A 19,348-nucleotide genomic window follows, 5' to 3' on the forward strand; every position below is an offset into this window, starting at 1 on the left:
CGCTGTCTGCATGCTGGTTCCCCTCGCTGAGGGGGCCTGGAAGCGGTGTGTGGCTGCGCATGTGGCCCACGAAGTATTGAGAGGTCTCTGGGATGCTAGTAGGTTCCGTAATGTCAGAAGCAAGAGACTCATGAGGTTTGAGCTCTATTCTGGGGCTAATGTAGGGTTCGGGTAGGTGGTACGATCACGCAAGCGCCAATGTGATGGGAATCGACCAAAAGGTTGAAAGGCTGAGGGAAGGCTTGGAAAGGCTGCAATGGCTGCGGCGCTGCTCGGGCCTGCTGAGCGGAGGCTTGGGGCGGCGTGTAAGCGGTCTGCCATTGGCCATTTTGTTGAAAGGCAATGGCGCCGACGCGCTTGCCCCCCGTCGGCGAAGATGGTGGGGGCGCCTTGGAGTGGGACAGAGGCTGCTAAAGGCCGAACGGGACAGGGGGCAGAGTGGAGGAGAGTGAGGCGAGGATCCGGGGGGAGGTGGAAGAGGATCTCCCCCACGCAAATCCTCCAGGGCCAGCGCTGGAGGGGTGAAGGCGAAGCGCTCAAGAGATGCTGGAATTCTGCTCTGTTTAGAGGCATGATGATTTTTTTCGGGGTCCCACCCCACCATTACCAGCGGTGCTCTGACGCCTTTGGTTGATGAGATTCATGTAAAGCTGGTCTGGGTGGAGAGATTTTATGCGGGCACATGAGGTAGGTAGAGCCATTCGACCAAGAAGGTTTGGCGGGCGGTCGGGTGGTAAATTCCTAGGACTCTGGCTGGGAGAGGGGGGGTGCCAAGAGGAAGAGGGAGAGAGGTTGATCTTTGAGGGGGGACCCGATCCACCCATCGGCTGGCTAGGACCTCCCTTACCGTCCGAAAGGCGCCTTTGTGCTTCTCTGGGTGAGCTGGATCCTGTCCCCTGGGTTTTTGTGAAGCGAAAGTGGGGAGTAGCGAGAACAATGGGGCCGAGCAAGGAGGTGGTGAGGGCAAAGAAGGGACGGACCCAGCTGAGGGTTCCCAGCAGCTGCTGCAGCTGGAGGAGTGTGGGCGCATCTGGGACGGTATCTCTGGTATGACAGGGGCGGAGTAGGAGCGGAGGAGTTTGCGCCCCAGATAGCCAAGAATGGCTCGCTCTTTTGCACCTTTTCGGGAGCCGCATGTATAGGCCTGACTGTTTTAATGCGCCGGCCAGCAGCGTTATCCACTGGGCGGGGATGGTGGTCGGTGCGGCTACCAGGGATATCATCCATGTAGTGGATTATTATGGGTTCGGGCGCTTTGGCGCTAAACGGGGCGAAGCGTGATGGACAAAAAACTGGACATTGGCAGGGCTAAGCAGCATTCCCTGGGGCAATACCTTTCCATTGGTATCTGGTCATGGGCTGATGATGACAAGCAATCGGCACCGGGGTGAAAGCCGGTAAATGTACCCGGTCTTCAGGAGAGAGGGGAATACAAAAGAAACAATCCTTCAGGTCAACAACCAGGACCTGGTAGTCCGGAGGGATAAGGTTGGGGTTGGGCAAACCACATTGAAGAGGGCCCATGGGTTGGATGCAGGCATTTCACTGCTCTGAGATCCTGTAGCAATCGCCATCGGCCACTCTTCTTTTTTATCACAAAGACATTGCATGGTTCCATGGGTGATGTTGAGGTCTCAATGTGGCCCGCAGCCAGCTGTTCCTCCAATGAAGCTGGTGCATGGCAGCCAATTTTTCTTCTGGGCAGTGGCCTCTGCTCAACGGTATACTGGGGGGTCTTCGCGGGTCCATGTGAGGGGGAGGGCAGTAATGGCTTACTCGCCTCGAAGCTCTCCCATGGTAAATGGGAGGGGCCGGTGGCTGGCTGTCGCCTGCCCTGGGGGGGCTTCCGGCGTGGCCTGCTCCCCATCCTCTTCCCAGGTGCGCAAATGTGCCCCAGCCGGCCACTGATCAGGCCGCCCGGCTCACTTCGCTGATGTGACACGCGGGTCGGAGCTCTTCTGCACCTTGTGCCGCACCTGGGCCTCTGAACCGTGAAGTGGGCGGCGGGATGCTCTTGGGGCGTAGGAGACCGCTGCATGCAAGGGCTGCCCCTCGTGGAGGTTGCAGGTTCCTGCAGGACACCACCACATTGGGGTGTACGCTGGCTCCGGGCAAGCGAGGTCAGTGGCCCCTGCAATAAGGGATAAGTTCTTGTTTAAAGGTGGGTCTGGGATCGGGCCTCCCTGGGGGGTCCTCTCCCCTTGGGGTATCCCCTGTGCGGGCTGCAGGCCCCCCCTACTGGGTAGCCTGCACCCTCTACTGAAGTGTCCGGACTGGGCGGCAATTCTGGAAACATCTGCCTCGGGGCTGCTTCCTGGCAATGGAGAGGGCTGCGGCCAGGAGGTCCGCTGCGAGGGCTAAGGACCCGATATCCCGGGTGCCTTAAGCATGTCGGCCAGTTCAGGGTTCCTACCTAGACCCGTGATCGCCGGCGGCACTCCAGCGGAGGCGTTCCCTTTGGCAAGACGCTTTAAGGAAAGCCCTGGGCCTCCCCGCGTCAACCTGCCTTTTGAGAGCTTCCTGGAGCCTGCTCACAAACTCGGCATAGGGTTCTTGGGGTTTTTGCCGGATGGTGGAGAAGCTCTGGGTGGGCTGGCCGGCATTGGGAACCTTGACAAACGCCTTGTGGTAGCTTAATCGGAGGCTGCATCGTAAGGGGTGGACCCCAGGTAGGACAATCTGATTGCTGGGGGGTTAAGGAAGGCATCGGGGCCGTGAAGCTGTAAGCGGGCGGGTGTAGGCGCCCGGGGCCAGGAGGCGGCCGCCAGTCTTTGCTGAAGCACTGCTGGCGGAACTCGCTTTCCCAGATCACAAATTGTGCAGGGCTCAGGAGCATGCGGAAGGTGGTCCTCCAGTCGTCCGGAACCATTAAGTGATTCCTCGCGATTGCCTCTAGCATGCCTCTCACATAGCATGCCTCCGCTTTGCGGAGCTCAGTGAGGATGTTATAGCTTAAGGGGCGGTACTCGCCGAACAACGCCATCCTCCCCCTCGGTATCTGTGAAATGGACGGGGCACAATGCGAGAATATCGGCATCGTCTTCCGTCAGGGTTTCTTTCCTTTGCAGATCGTGGCTAATACGCTCTGCGAGGGTTTTGAAACCCGCGCCACACGCGGGCGCCGAATGGAGGTGCTGCGGCTTTGGAAAATGAAGGCTGGAGCAAGGGGAGGGGGCGTTTCCAGCCAAGCGGGAGAATTTGGAATGGGCTGGGCGAGCAAGGGTGAAGGAGGACAGGCGTCCAATTTAGCCGGATAGAGAAAAACTGTAGCTGAAATTGAAGGGGAAAGATCGAAGCGAGGGCGGCCTACAGCAAGGGAGCCATAGGGTCTGCAGGCTGATGGTGACATAACATTGTCTCCACTGCCAGTAGCAGTGACATCGGCGCGCTGAGGCTCTGTGCTAAGAGTGCGCTCGATGTTTTCCCAGTCTCCAAGATTCAATGTCCCCCCCCCTCTGAGTAAAATGGACACTGAGCTTCAATCTCCTCGACCACTTGGCGCAGCTCCCGTCGCTTTACGGGGACAGTGCCGCATATCGCTAACGCTGACGGTTCGTCAGCGTTCTTGTCATAAGCCCTGCATTTGCGAGCTCCCATACCTCACCGGTGTTCTGCCGGACGAGAGTGCGTCCTGTGGACGCTGGGTGGTCTCTGGATGCTCTCGGACCAGAGGACAGGCGATACCCTCAAACGGTGGTCCCTGGATGCGCCGATCCAGCTGGACTTCGGCATCGCGGCCCTTTCCCAGCGCGACGGTGAGCAGGGCGGGAGGTTCGAGGGATTCCCCGGGTTTCGGCACCAGCCGTGGCCCACCCACCGGTCAGCGCAAGGAACGTAGACGAGACGCAGAGATAAATATCTGGCGGAGATCGCCAGCAGCGGGAGCGCTGGAGGTCCGTGGTTCCTAGCGAACCTCCCAAGTGCTGGTTCCTGGGGGGGTAACCTTTTATTGTGATTCTATTGGGGGCGCGCAGCTGGGAGGAACGGAGGGAGTTCCGGGAGAGTTGGAGGTCGGGAGATCATCACAGGATGCATGATCTCACCTGGCTGCATGCGGAGAGGAGCCGTAAGCTGCCTGAGCCTAATCCTCACCTGGGGGCAAGACCATTGTCCCTGGGCGTACCGGTGACTGGAGCCTGACAGTTCATGACCCGTGACTCCAGTAGGGGGATGAGGAGTGGGGTGGCAAAGTGCGACCAGAAGGCCGTAGGGCCCCTCACAGGTGCCAACGTTCTACCACGGTGCTGCTGGGTCAGCGGTGCATTACTACATCTCCTCCTTTTTTACATTTTAGAGGGAAGGCCGAAATGCAAGGGGGCGATTTAGGGAGACGCTTGTCTCCTCCGCTGTTTGGTCGAGTTGACCGAGCTGCTTGTGCAACATTAGAACTTGGCTGCGGGGCAGGGGAAAGTCGAGGGGCTTCTTGCACAGGTTACAGGCAATATTAGATACACATTGAACGAAACATGACCCGACGATGAGGCATACAATCAAGCCAATGCAGAATTGAACAGTAGTACAGTATCTGGCAACTCATGCACTTTCATGACAAACAATCAATGGCGGCACGATTAGAATTGGTGGACTTCGCAAGGGCACAGGCCAGAACGGCCGACAGTCTTGGTGTTACAGGAAATAAGTCCGGTGATTCTCACAAAGGAAGTTGTGAGGGAAACATACTCCGCCTTGGCTAGAGCCGCCGCGTCTCTCCGGCAAAAAAGGGGGGCCGAAGGAAAGGGGGAGCGACGGCGGCGCGTGGGCTTCCGGGGTGGAGCCCGAGGCAGGACGATGGTGAGGCGGCAGCAGAGAGTTCCAGTGGACGGATGCAACAACAACAAATAACATAAGTTCTAAGATTAAAGCATGCAATAACTTCCATGATCAGCTGGGTTACAGTACTCAATAATTCCTTTGGAGGTCAGCTCCAAAGGGCATCATGTAGATGGAAACAATAATCATAGCTAAACAATACAAAGGCTAGGTGATGAAAGGAAAAAAGGGGGGCAGCCCATGGCTGCATAAAAGTCCAATGCACGGCTCTTGTTGTTTGGCCACCAAAGCCTTCAGAGCGATGGTGGTAGAGTCCATGGATTTCTCAAGAACGTAGAGAGAGAGTTACTGATAGTCCTTAGCATTGCAAGTTCAGTGACCCTCACGAGCAAGGCTGCGAGAGAAGGCATGTTCCGATAACAATCAGGTGGCTGGAAACAGAGGAGAGTTCCAAAGGTTAGCCTATCAGGAATGTTCCTGGCTGCAACTTCAAACTCCAGCCAGGGGGCGGCATCAGATCCTCTGAAGATGCCAGCCACAGATCTGCAGGCTAAACGTCCAGGAGAGAATGCTGCTAGAACATGGCCATACAGCCCGGAAACCAGACAGCACCCCAGTGATTCCGGCCATGAAAGCCTTCGACAATACATTTCTATGATAATGATTGTGTCCCCTCCTGCACTGGGTGCAGGGCCAAGCTGCTTCAAGGTCACTGGCAAGCAAAACCAAGAGTTGGATCCCCAATGGCCCAGATTGTTACACAAGTCGAAACATGAAGCCCAGAGCTTGCGTAATCCATTGGCCTCTGGCTGCAGCTCAGCTATTTCATTTCCCTTGCCAAAACAAAACGAAAACCACACCGCCATCTAATTTTCTGATGCCATCCAGCGTTAATTTCAAAGACTGTGAACACCACTGATGAGAAAGCGGGACATTAATAAATCTGCAACGTATTTGGGCAGGATTGCTCCCCAGAGCACAGATTCTGAGTTCCGTACTTTATGTAGGATGGTCGTTTTCTGGACCAAACAGGTGTGGATTGGGTTTAACAACTACAGCAATTGGGATAAAAATGGGGAGAGAGGGTTAATCACTGTGTGGGAGTCCAGAGAGGGTTAATCACTGTGTGGGAGTCCAAATTAAAAAAAAGAGTGGCCATATGCCTGTTTTTTAAAAACTTTTGACAACAAATGAGAAAACAGCACTTTGCCACATCTACGACACTGTTTTGATTTAGACCAGAGGTGACCAACTCTTGCCCTCCAGATGTTCATGGACTACAATTTCCATCAGTCTCCAATGGGAATAACAGTTCATGAACATCTAGAGAGTCACAGTTGGACACCCCTGATTTAGACCATTAAGAAGCAACCTTAATTTCACAGTATCAGAAAAAGGGGCACATTTAATTCTTCATTTAATCAGAAACCTTTTCCTTTCTGCTTTGTATTTAGGACAGTAAAAAACACACACACACAGATGGATCAAGTACATTTGTTTGACAGTCACAGAATCTTTGATTTGAAGGAGTTCATAAATAGCGCCCTTCATCTGGGCTTTTGGAAGTGCATTATCGAGTTCAATTATACAGGCTCACCTCAATTCAGGGATTGTTAACATGTTAAAAATATACAAAGGTACAGCAGCATTAGAATCAGGATTCATATCCAAAATTTAATGAACACTCAAATTTAATGGAGATTCTGAATTGTTCTGCATTTTCGGCAGGACAATAAATTACCAAACAGGTGTAGGTTGAAGGTAAAACACTGTGATTTTTTTATTCCTCCTTGTTACATGCATTGGCAGGCAGTAGAGAAAGGATGGGGGCAGAAAATCCATTAGCCCACCCTGGGTAAAGGAATAATAGAATTATACAGTTGGAAAAGACCCCAAGGGCCATCAAGTCCAACCCCCCTGCAATGTAAAGGAACCACACAATCAAAGCACTCCTGTTAGATGGCCATCCAGCCTCTCTTTAAAAACCTCCTAAGAAGGAGATTCCACCACACTCTGAGGTAGTGCATTCCACTGTCTTTACTGTCAGGAAGTTTTTCCTGGTGTTTAGGTGGAATCTCTTTTCCTTCTCCTTGAACCCGTGACTCCTGGTCCTGGTCTCTAGAGCAGCAGAAAACAAGCTTGCTCTCTCACCAACATGACATCCCTTCAAATATCTACACATGGCTATCTTGTCACCTCTTAACCTTCTCTTCACCAAACTAAACATACTCAGCTCCTAAGTCTCTCCTCGTAGGGCATGGTCAATAGATTTATTTACCAAACAGGTGTAGATTGAAGGTAAAGCACAGTGATTTTGGATTCCTCCTTGTTATATGCATTGTGGTAGTGAAAGGATGGTGGCAGAAAATCAGTTAGCCCACCCTGGGTATAGGACATCTTCCCCTCATTCATTCATTCATTCATTCATTCATTCATTCATTCATTCATTCATTCATTCATTCATTCATTCATTCATTCATTCATTCATTTGCTTTACCTTTAGTGGGACAACCTGCATCAAAATGGCAAAGTTGGTGAGATGGTTGCACAAACAGATGGAATAGCTGAGGTTGCCGTCTTCACGCACACAGCCTTCGTTCGACCAGACGCCGCTCCCGTTGCTGCAAAATACATACAGCTTTATCTTCATTTAATTCCCTATATGTTGGACACAGTCTATTAAAACTACGGTTTGGGGCAGGGGGAAGAAGTACTATTTTGAAAGCACTCAATTGTTTTAAATTTAATACACTCGAATATCATCTTCCTCCCAAAGCAAAACAATAAGAAAAAAATGCAGATGCTTATTCATCAAGTTTGCACAACAGGAACCTGCCGTAAATATGCAGGTGGAGTTTGTCGTTGAAGTTTCAAATGGGAAAAAAAGGAGCTTTTGAATTCAAAGAGACAGGCCCCTACGGAGCTCAATGAAGGCGGGAAAGAAGAGCAAGCTCAAGACAAGTTTTCCATCATTAAAACTGCCCCCAAAGCAAAAAAATGACCCCAAAGATCAGAACCACATTATCTGTGTGCTACTGTCTCTCAGACGTCCATAGTGCCTGTGATAGAAATGTGAACCTGCTGATTTTAACAGCACTTAAATGAGTCAATACAATACAATAAACATTTAATGACATATTATTAGTACACAAGAAGAAAAATATAAAAGGTTAACAGAGTAAAAACTATATGATGCATAATTAGATTAAGATTGCTTATTAACAACCAATTTAAGAAACCTTGCAGTCTGTTCTAGGATGGCTCCGAAGTGGTTGAGTAATAAATATATAGTTTTTTGCTGGTCAGTCCAGTTATCTGTGTCACTCAAATAAGGCAATAATAGTGACATTCTTGCCTCTGCATAAAGAAGGCAGGGATGCAAAATGTGGCCCATAGATTCTTCACAGTGTATTTCACAAATGCACAATCTTTCTTGATGCAATACTTTTTAACCATTCCCTGTCTTAAAGAAGAGTTCAGGATATTACATCTGGCTAAAGAGAGGGCCCGGCGGAGTTTAGGCTCAGAGAGGAGAAATAAATATTCAGCCGTGCTAGGGCCTGGTTTGATTTCCCCACTCCTCTACCTGAGTGGCAGAGGCTTAGCTGTTGAACTGGATTTGATTCCCCATTCCTTCACCTGAGTGGATGAGGCTTATCTGGTGAATGAGATTTGTTTCCCCACTCCTACATTCCGCTGGAGGACATCACAGTTCTTCAGGATTCTCTCAGCCTTTCCTACCTCACAAGGAGTTTGTTGTGGGGAAAGGAAGGGAAAGGAGCTTGTGGGGTTACCTTGGAGTCCTCCTACAGGAGAGAAAGTTGGGATATAAATACAAATTCCTCTTCTTCTTCTAGATGGAGAACTGAAAAAAATTGTGTTTGTGTTTTTTAAACCAAATATTTTGGCTTTATTTGGCTTTAAGAAAGATTTCTGGATTTAAAATCTGAATCTGAAATTTGCCAAACACAATTATTGGTATCCATGCCTAGAAGCAATGCTAGTAAAGGCCAGCAGAATTTTCCAGAGAAGTTCTGAACAACTCTTTGATGATCTAGAAAAAAGGCAAACTAAAACTTTTGGTGATTGACCCAAAAACTTTCATCATTCCCTTTAAACCATGAATTCTGACCTTCTTGAGTATTAACATCAGCTTTGTCCCAAAGTTCAGCCCATGTGTGGGAATTGAGTTTAAAGAGTTTGTTCCAAAGTATGATTAGATTTATGGTGAGGTTTTATCAGAAGTGTGCTTCAAAGTTCCTTTTATCGAGATGGAAGAAATCCCCCTTCTTAGGTTAATAATGAACTAATAATCTGTTTCCATTTTATTATGATTTTCATTATTTTTACTATTCCTGCAGATTCCATAGGGAGAGGGGCAGGTGGGGTGCAGAAGGCTCTTCTATCACCATCACCATTTTTCAAGCATGCCGTTCTAGGTTCAAGAGCTTCAAAAAGGAATTCCTTCACAATTGTGCCACATACCTATAATCTAAAAAAGCGCAATAGAGTTTCACTTCGTTGCTTTTGTTCACCACTCGGCTGTACTGGAGAGCCGTCTGAAATGAAAAAGAAAGATGCTTCAGAAACCAAGTACAATAAGGACGTTGGAGTATGTCTCAAGTAAAAACTAGCACATTCTGCCCCCACCCCCAATTTCTTTCAGTTTCTTGATGAAGACTATAAGAACATAAGAGGAGCCCTGGGGGACCAGAGGAATGCTCATCTTGTCCAGCATCCTGTTTCATGCAGAGGTCAAACCGGTTGTCCTGCAGGGTCAAACAAATAGGGCATAGATGCCTCCTCTGATGCTGCATTCTAGCACACTAGTATTTAGAGCAGCCATTCTCAACCAGGGTACTGTGGTACCCTGGGGTGCCGCGGAGCATGTCCCAGGGGTACCGGGTGTGGCCCACAGAGCTTACCTATAGGCAAGCTAGGCTTCAGGGACAAAACCACTGAGTTTGGCGCCTACTCCTCGGCCTCGGCGATGGGCTGCCACCCTCCCCACCACATGACCCGAAGCCAAACAATGATTTTTTTGTACCCAGCCTCACAAAACACCTCCCTCCTCCGGCCAAAACATACATGGCTCCCTCCCCAGAGGCGTGGCAACGAGGCAGCCCTGGGCAAGAGCTGTAGCCCTGAGGCAAAACCTGAGTTGGATGCCCCCCCCCCACATGGGCTAGGGTACCACTCCACCATGATCAAAAAAAAAATTCCCTTTTGCACCAGGACATTTGGTGCCTGCAGAGTGCATTTTTTTAAGACTATATCAGCACCAAGAATTTCAGCATACCATCATCAGGAGACTGTCCTTATGCTACTCCCCAAGTTTGATGAGGTATTGAAGCACCCACTGAAAAGCGTAATGTCCATTGGGCAAGGTTTTGAGGGTCCACTAACTTGGCCCCTGAACCAAACTGCACCAAACTTGGGGGGGTGCTTATCATCTCCAAAGATGATACCCGCTGGAAATTTTAGTGCCTATACATCCAAAAATGCACCCCTGCAGGAACATCCTAGAAATTTGCCCAAAGAATCTTTGTTCTGCATTGAGTAATATTTTCTGCATTGCTTAATCAATGGAGGGTTTACCAGGCCTGTGTGGGGGGGGCAGTACATTTCCTGAAGGCACAGATCCTCCATAACTTTCAAGGGTCTCTTATCAGGGGAGACTGCCCTATTGATACCCCAAAGAAGTTTGGTGCAGTTTGGTTCTAGGGGGCCAAAGTTATGGACCCTCAAAACTGTAGCCCCCATCTCCCATTAGCTCCCATTGGAAACAATGGGGGATGGGGCACCCCCTTTGGGAGTCCATAACTTTGGACTCCCTGAACCAAACCTCACCAAACTTGGCAGGGGCATACACAGTCTCCCTGAGTGATATGCTGGGAAATTCTGGTGCCCACTAGCCTAAAACTAGGTGCCCTCTGCAGGCCAAAAATGGAAAACCACTAAAATACCCAAAAACGAACTTAGCATTTTTATGCCCCCCACAAGGTGATGCCCTGGGCAGCTGCCCACCTTGCCCAATGGGCATTACGCCAGTGCTCTCCCCACCAACTCTTTTTCCTAATTTCCTAATCACAACAACCCAACCTATGAGGTAGGTTGTTAAACCTGAGAAACAACTCCAAGCCAGTGCAAGTGGGTATTAAGCATGTAAATCTCTCACAAATCACCCCCCAGCAAAACATTTACCAAACAAATGTCAGCATCATCTCTCACAAAACACCTCCAGTTGAATCCAATTCCACAAACAGCATCACTTTCAATGGTGTTGTTTTAAGCTAGGGAGCTTCCAGATTCAATTCCTTTCAACCTACCTTAAAGGGGAGAATCAGGGGTCCCCGAGTTAAAACAAAATTGGAAAGAGTTGGAGAATTCAGATGGGAGAGCAAATAGCAGATTCAGCTGGAATCTGGGCAAATTTAAGGCACTTTCGGACAAAATTGTCCTGATTATGTCCCGCCTAAATATGAACAAATCACCGAATGCTAATGCAAGGTATTTGGAGTTTTAGGGGGGAATATTTTTTAGTGTGTTTTTTTGGTCTGTAGGGAGTTACATATTACTTTAAAGCTAACGGCACTGATGATTTCAGGGCATCATCCAAGAGACTGCTCTGATGATACCACCTGAGTTTACGTGATGTTTGTTTCCAGGGGGCAGCAAGAGTTATGGACACCCAAATGGAATGCCCCCATCCGCAAGTTATTGTTTTTCCACTTGGGAGCTTCAACCTGAGATAGGGGCTACCCATTTCGAGGGACCATAACTTTGAAGTCCCCCTGAACATGAGCTTCACCAAACTTGGAGTAGCTTATCACATAAGAATAGTTAATAGATGATGTAATTCTGGGAAATTTTGAGTGTCACTAGTTTTAAAAAAAATACCAATCTTCCAGGCACCCCAAGAAATTTGCCCAAGATTCTTTGTTTTGCAGTGACTTTGCTCCATTGGCTTAGCTAATGAGGGAATTTCCTGAGGGCCCGAGGCTGCACATTTTTTTTGAAGATAGAGGCTCAGACTTTCAAAGTGGCTCCAGGAGGGTCTCCTGGTAATAAGATCCAAGCTTGGTGAGCTTTAGCTTCTGGAGTAGGGGCGGGGGGGCGAGTTGAGATATAGTTCTGAGAGAACTCAGGCCAGGCCACAGGCTTTCAATGCGAGGAGCTGAGCGGAAACAAAATAAGCCTTTTGGGGGGGCCCATAAAATCGAACCCCCCCCAGGAAGCAAGTAATGTCTCCAAACCTGGATGCCATATTGCCAGGGAGGCTCCTCCTGGAAGGCACCATCCCTGAAAAGATCTGGTGCCTCTATCTTCAAAATGTGCAGCCTGCCTACACACTTCAGAAATTCCCCATTGGCTAAGCACATGATGAACAAAAGTCACTACAAAACAAGAAGAATCTTGGAGCACATTTCTTAAAGGGTGCCCTGGAAAGAAGTGTATTTTAGAAGCTGAAGTGACCACTAAGAATTTCTAAAGGGGTATCATCTGTTAACTATTCTTCATGATGCTACCGCAAAGAGATTTGGTGAAGTTATGTTCAGGGGACCAATGTTATCGAGCCCCCCAAATGGGTAGCCCCCATCTCAGGTTAGCTCCCCATTGAAACCAATGGGTTGGGGGGGGGGGGTCACCCCCTTTGGGGGGTCCCATAACGGCTTTGCTGCCCCTAAACCAAACATCACCAAATTCGGATAGTACCATCAGGACAGTCTCTGGATGGTACCCTGAAATTTTGGTGTTGCTAGTCCTAGAAATGCACCCCCTGCAGGCCGGAACGTGAAAAAACACTTTAAAAACTTAAAAAACCCACAAACGACCCTGAAATGCTGGCGCCCCCCCATGTGACCAAATGAGGGGCGCCCGGGGACAGAGGGTACCCCCTGTCCCTAGGCAGGAACGCCACTGACCGTGGCAACACTACCACCTCCCCCTCATTTTTGTGGTGTCTCCCACCAGCGCCAGCAAGGACATGGAGCTGGCCCATGGGGCAGGGCCTGCCACAAGGTCAGCAGCCATTTCCTCCCCCCCACCCCCGCCCCGGGCTTCCCTTCACCCTGGGAGGGGAAGGTATGGGGTGACAAATATACAAAACCTTAAAACTATAAAACTGTAGCAGCAGTAACCTTCAATAAGTGATTAATAATAAGAGACGTCTGGCATCAAACCCCAGTGATCAAACCCTGGGAGGGAGGGGGTTGGCAGATGGTCAAATATATAGCCCTGTTTTGCAGGCCCTGCAGAACTTTCCAAGGTCCCACAGGGCCCTAACTCCACCAGGCAGGGGCCAGGGCAGTAAATGCCCAGGCCCGCGTGGAGGCCAGCAGCATCATGGAGGGGCTGGGGACCACCAGCAGATTCGCCTCCGCTGAGCGGAGGGCGCGACTTGGGACATATGTTGAGGCTGATGGACCAACAGTCCCTCTTGACTGGACTCTGGGGACTAGATGATTTCCAAGATCTTTATGGGCAGCATTTGTGCTGTCTACTGCTCTGAGCCACAAACTATCATGAAAACGAAATAATCTCACACATGACATAAAACATTGTCTTATTATGAACTACCGTTGAGACCATCAGAGGATACACCGGCACACCTCCATCGTGTCTGGATCCCACCCAGCCGAGATTCTCCTCCCTGCTCTCAATTTTAATTTTCCATTTATATAAGATTTTGACTCCTGCGAGGCACTTTGGGAGCTATTTATTGGTTGAGCAGCATGATAAAAACATAAATTAACAAATGCGCTGACATCCTTCGACAGCATTCTATTTCCATTCATATCCTGCACTTCTTCCAACGTGGTATGGGAGAAGGTATGCATAGGGTGCACCCCCATATGAGCACTGATTAGACCACAGCAAGATTCCTGAGTCATGTGCATTCCAGCTATCTCCTTCAACAATGAAGGCACCCGTCCAGTGTGATTCAGCAGCAAGAGGGTGGGGAAGGTTGCGGGGGGGGGGGGGTTGTTTATTTTGTTTTTACTATCAAATCATGACTGATTTACAGCAACTCCTGGTGGGGTCTTCAAGGCAAGAGACATTTGGAAATAATTTGACATTGCTTGCCTCCTATCACAACCCTGGTATTCCTTGGGCGTCTCCCATCCAAATACTAGCCAGGATCATAGAGCAAGCATATCAGGATCTGGGAAAATCCACATCAGGCCCACTGTCTGCCTTGTTGATGGAAAACTGCCCTCTGCAGGAGCCCACAGGAACAGCAAGGAATCATAGGAATCATAGGGCCTTTCCCCACTCACCGTTTGCTGCACACTACTCTTGCCAAGTAGCGAGGGAACCAACGGCACTCCCCACTACAGGGGCGGCGACAATGCAGCCGCCCCGACTCTGCTGCTCTTGTGCCCCCTCAGCGTGCGTCATTTCTGGAGCTGCTGAAAACGGCGCCTTTTGATGACCCCGCGCCTTTTGATGACCCCGTAGTGGGGAAGCCAGGGAACACAATCCCCACGCTGAAAAGGTCCACGCCGGATGAAACCGACGTCATTTTAAAAGTGGGGAAATGGCCATAGGCCCCTTCCGCGCATGCAGAATAATGCACTTTCAGTCCACTTTCAATGCACTTTGCAGCTGGATTTTACTGTGCAGAATAGCAAGATCCACTTGCACACAATTGTGAAAGTGGATTGAAAGTGCATTATTCTGCATGTGCGGAAGGGGCCATAGAGTTGGAAGGGACCCCAGGGCCACCCAGTCCAAATGCCAGGTTATACTGCCAATGCAAGGCAACCCAGTGGGGAGCACAACCGTGGCACCAAGCCATGCCTAGTTCTCCTGAATTATTTCATGCAGACGGGTTTTAAGCCTTAGACTTTTGTGTAGGACTCACCCCAAAACATCAGTTGGGGTGAGGCAGAAAACAGTGGTTCACCATGAAGTTTATCTGTCCCAGTTCCAGGTGATCTGGGCCAATGGGAGTTTGATGCTGGAGGAGCAAGGATATGGCAGACCAAAAGGTATAGCTCATGAGAATGTTGTGTGGGATTTCCAAGTAGGAAGCAGCTTCTAATTGCTTCTCTTTCACAGCCTCAAAAGAAGGACAGTGTATTCTCCTGCCCCAACATCTCACAACATGGTGTTCATCTTTCGATAACCTTGAGATACTGGGAGAAGCTTTCCCGCTGGATCTTGCGAAAATACCAAACGCAGGCCTTTCTCATAAAACCTCCACACAGAAGCAGGCTCTCGTCCAAACCCACCCTTGGCACAACTAATGATATCGGAACGAGGGTAGCTATTGCTCCTTTGGTGTGGTAACTACCCCTGTTCCTGCAGACTTTGAACAGACTACTGGGTTCATTTCCATCCATCAGCTTTTGAAACACACCAAGAGAATTTGTTGTGAATATAGCATGCTCCATGATGCTGCAGTATAAGAGGTGCAGCATGAAATCTGACATCCCAGAAATTTCCTGGAACGTTTCACGCAAGGCTGTTGTGAGGGGTTTTTCCCCCCTTTTCATAAATCATCAAAATGAAGACTTGTCTGACAAATTCTGATCGCTGCAAAAACAGAACTGATAGCACTACCTTGTAATATGGAAAAGAAATGCTCCCCGTCGGAGATAGAGATTTTGCCGGATGCTGAAACCAAACAGCTTACAAGAACCCCCTGGTGCAAATTTCCTTCTTGTCTCTCACAAGACCAAAGAAGGAAGTGTCAGGCCGGGGCAGCGCAGTTATCTCTGCATGAGTTGATAAATTATTCCCTGTCTCTGCCAAGAGATACACCGTTGGATTCCGTACTCCGCTATCCTGCATCGCTATTGTACCATAGATAAGCTCCTTCATCGACCAGTTCTTACCCTACCTTTCTGTTATTTTGAAAAACATCTTTCATAAAGAATTATCTGTCTTCTGGAAAATAACAAAAAAAAAATCTTATGTTTCTCCAGTTATACAGCCAGAATATCTCCTGCTTGCCTTTGTTTTAGAACAGATTGCTTTGAGAGAGAGAGAAAGACAGAGAGATCAGACTATAAACCAAGGTGTTCAGGGAAATAACAGACAGTCATCAGGCTGAATTATCGTGAGGGATACAAAACTCAGTTTTTCAGTGCAAAATGAACTTGTGGGATTTGCAGCTACAAGATGTGAGGATGGCAAACAGATTTGAAAACGGATTTGGATTTGGATCAATTCCTGGCGTAGAGGTCTATCAGCAGCACCTTAACAGCCATGATAGCTAAGTGAACCTCCATGTTTAGAAGCAGTATACTGACAGATACCCAGCTCCTAAAGATAAAAAGGGAAAGCTTTACCGGTACCTTTGCACATGTCTATCCAATTTTTATCTGTCCCAGTTCCAGGCAAGGAGCACATGGTTGTATACATGGTTCTTCCTTTCCCCTTTTATCTCACGATAATTCTGTCTTCAAAAGACTGGCCAGCAGCCATTTTTTTCCAGGGAATCTGATCTCTGTTGCATAGATAGCAGTTCTAATAGGGGGGATCTGCTACCTCACAGCAGTGGCATAGGAGGTTAAGAGCCCGTGTATCTAATCTGGAGGAACCGGGTTTGATTCCCAGCTCTGCCACCTGAGCTGTGGAGGCTTATCTGGGGAATTCAGATTAGCCTGTACACTCCCACACACGCCAGCTGGGTGACCTTGGGCTAGTCACAGCTTCTTGGAGCTCTCTCAGCCCCACCTACCTCACAGGGTGTTTGTTGTGAGGGGAGAAGGGCAAGGAGATTGTCAGTGCCTTTGAGTCTCCTGCAGGAGAGAAAGGGGGGATATAAATCCAAACTCTTCTTCTTCACCTGGGGGTTGGCAACCCCAAGAACAGTGCCGTCATTGCTACGTCTGGGGCTGATTTCCTCTCTCCTCACAATATTAATTGTGACTGTAATCTCTTTGAGAAAATCCATTTAGAAGCATTTTGTGCAAGATAACTATTCAGTGGCATGGCAGACAACTATAGATGGAGTGATTTCTTCATAAAGTGTGATTTGGTACCGGAGCACAGCAATAATGACCCGATTGCATGACCTGTCCTAAATAACCAACATATTTTTTTAAAAAAACAAAAATCTAGGAAGAACATCTTAAGGCATTTTTCATTACAGATTGTAGCAGAAAAAAATCCCACCCAAAATGTGAAATGCAGCTATACTTTCCATCCCTCCAGTGGAAGTCCTTGAAAGACAAGAAGAAAATGAATAGCATAGCGGTGAAAACAAACCTGTCTCTGACCATAAAGACATGGGATTCCTCAGCTTATCAGTTTAGCTCCTTCTATCCAAAAATGCCAATGCGGAGAGATGGTAGAAGTTGATAAGCAGATATGTAAATGGAGTGGAGCCTCTTTCTTTACAAAGCCATCTTGCTGCCTTGAGAAACACTGTGGTTACATTTGACCTGAAGATATGAAATCAGGTCTCCTTTTAGGGTAAACCAATAGACTGGAGAGCATCTAAGAAATGTCCATGGCTGTTGCTACAGAGCTCCTTTTAAGTGGCATACAAGAAATAAGATGCACCTGAATAACCAGGGGCAGCCATTGCTGCCGTGGTGAGCAACGCAGCAAGATAAGGGGCATGCATGGCCTGGTGGCAAGCTGCAGAACCGGGTGCAATGATTGAAACTCCTACCTTGAAAAAAGGCGGGAGGAGCCGGGTATATCTAGACGCCTTCCCGGTCCGGCGCCCTTCGGCCGGCGGCGAGAACCAGCAAGAGGCGTGAATTAAAGCGTAAATGCCGATCTCGCGTAAGGCCTGGAAGGAGACTGGCCTTTTCTTATCTTTCCTTTTTTAGCTGATTTTCCTTCTTCCTCTGGCTATCCTTGTTTCTCTCGTTTCCAACCTTTTCTTCCTTTTCACTTTTCTGGGCGGTCATGGCAGCCGCCATGGGGCGAAAAAAGGGACAAAGAGCATGGCAGCCTGCTGCAGAAGCCAAGCGCCATCGGGCAGAAGCTGGCGTGCTCTGCTGAACAGGGTCGGGCCCAGAACTGGCGGCCGAGGGCGTCCGGACGGCGGCCCGGTCGTTGGGTTGGTATCGAACAGCGGCGAAGCGGCCCAGCGGGCTTTCCGGGCTTGTCTCCCATGCGGCAGGGGGCGGCCGGTGCGGCCATGGCGGGACAGTCTCCATTGGGAGGGGCCCTCCCCGCTTGGTCCCGAAGTGCCCGTACGTGACATCTTCCGCCCCGAACACGTTACGAGCCATAATATGGGCACCGATCACTGCCTTGGTCCGCAACCTGGCGGACCCACCCTGTTGCATCTTTCTCAAAGTCCTCGGCGGAGCGGCTTGGTGAGTCGGGCCCCACCGAAGTCCGGGGCCCTGAAGAAGCCCACCGCGCCCGGCCCGGAGGCCGGATCTCGCGGTGCCGGAAGGACCTCGAAGCGGAGAGCAACGGATGTGCTGCAACGCTTCGCCTGCCTCGGTTAAGCAGCGTCCACATCGGTGGATCGTCCGTCGGCTTAAAACCTCGAAGGAAGCGAGGGCAGGAAGGAGGAAGCCCGATGCGTCAGAAGGCGTTCCCGTTCCTCAAAGGCGATCCCCAGCTCTTCGTGCGTCGGGTGAGTCCTGCTGAGGATTGATGGCCAGCGCTTAAGGTTACTGCAGAAATTTTGGAGTGCGGGGGGGAGGGTGCCTGCACTACGCACCGTGGCTTACAAAGCGCATGGCGTTTGAAGCTGGCAGCGCCATCCCCCAGCCAGCTCAGAGAACTGACCGCGGCTTAACCCGCCTGGAGTCCCACCTCCCCAGGAAGCTCCGGGAGCGGGCGCTGGATGGGTATTATGTGGATAATCTTTAAGTTCCTCTCGCGGCGGGGGGAGTTGGGTTTGTCGAGGCCGGAATGCCGACAAAAAACGGAAAGGACCAGGCAGCGGCCGGCGGAATTTCAACAACTGACTGCACGGCCTCACCGAATACCTGGCCCTCATCGGGGCAGCGTAGCCCTTGCTTGAGCCTGAAAGCTAATCTACGCCGTAAAGCTCACATGGCCCAGTATTAACCACTGCGGGCTCGAGCTGGCTGAAACTCGCGGCCATCGCTTACGACGAGGCCATCCGCCAAGAGCAGCTTCGCAAAATTATGCCCTTTTACCGTTTAAGGACCCCTCATCCACGACCAAACTACTGGATGAAGTGCGTGGTCCAGCCCGCCATGGGAGGCGGATATCCCGTTCCCCACAAAACCCGGCAGAGCCTACCGGAAGCGGGTGGGGGCCAAAGGGGTTGTGTTGGGAATTCAACAAAGGTGCTTGCCGAAGCGGCAAAAAATGTAAGATAATGAGCACTCTTGCTCCCTTTGTTCCGACCCAGCCACAGCAGGATGGAAACTGTCCCAAGCTGGCGAGGACAGCCCTCCACTTTCGGCAGGCCCGGTTAAGCCCGGCGCCGGGCCCTCCCACAAAGATGCCGGTGGCCAGGGCGGTGCTCCGCCCGCGCAAAAGTACCTGAGGTGCTTTCGGCTCAGCTGCAGTCATCTGAAAGCCTTCCCCCGTTCAAAAGTGGGGGGTGCTGTTGGAGTGGTTGCAGCTCTACCCAGATACAGGGGAGCTCTTGGCGTCTGCTGGGGGAGAGGTTTCTCTT

The 19,348-nt window shown here is 50.0% G+C and overlaps 1 protein-coding gene across 1 annotated transcript in view; it reads right to left on the reverse strand.

Moving 5' to 3' along the window:
* ADGRD1 (adhesion G protein-coupled receptor D1) overlaps positions 1 to 19,348 on the reverse strand; it is a 296,498-nt gene that overhangs the window by 139,491 nt on the left and 137,659 nt on the right. The window contains 3 exon segments of the mRNA XM_048515018.1: positions 1,617 to 1,654; positions 7,268 to 7,391; positions 9,256 to 9,329. Coding sequence (XP_048370975.1) covers positions 1,617 to 1,654; positions 7,268 to 7,391; positions 9,256 to 9,329 — 236 coding nt within the window.

The sequence above is a fragment of the Sphaerodactylus townsendi genome, linkage group LG13 (assembly GCF_021028975.2).
Source record: "Sphaerodactylus townsendi isolate TG3544 linkage group LG13, MPM_Stown_v2.3, whole genome shotgun sequence".
Classification (NCBI taxonomy): Eukaryota; Metazoa; Chordata; class Lepidosauria; order Squamata; family Sphaerodactylidae; genus Sphaerodactylus; species Sphaerodactylus townsendi.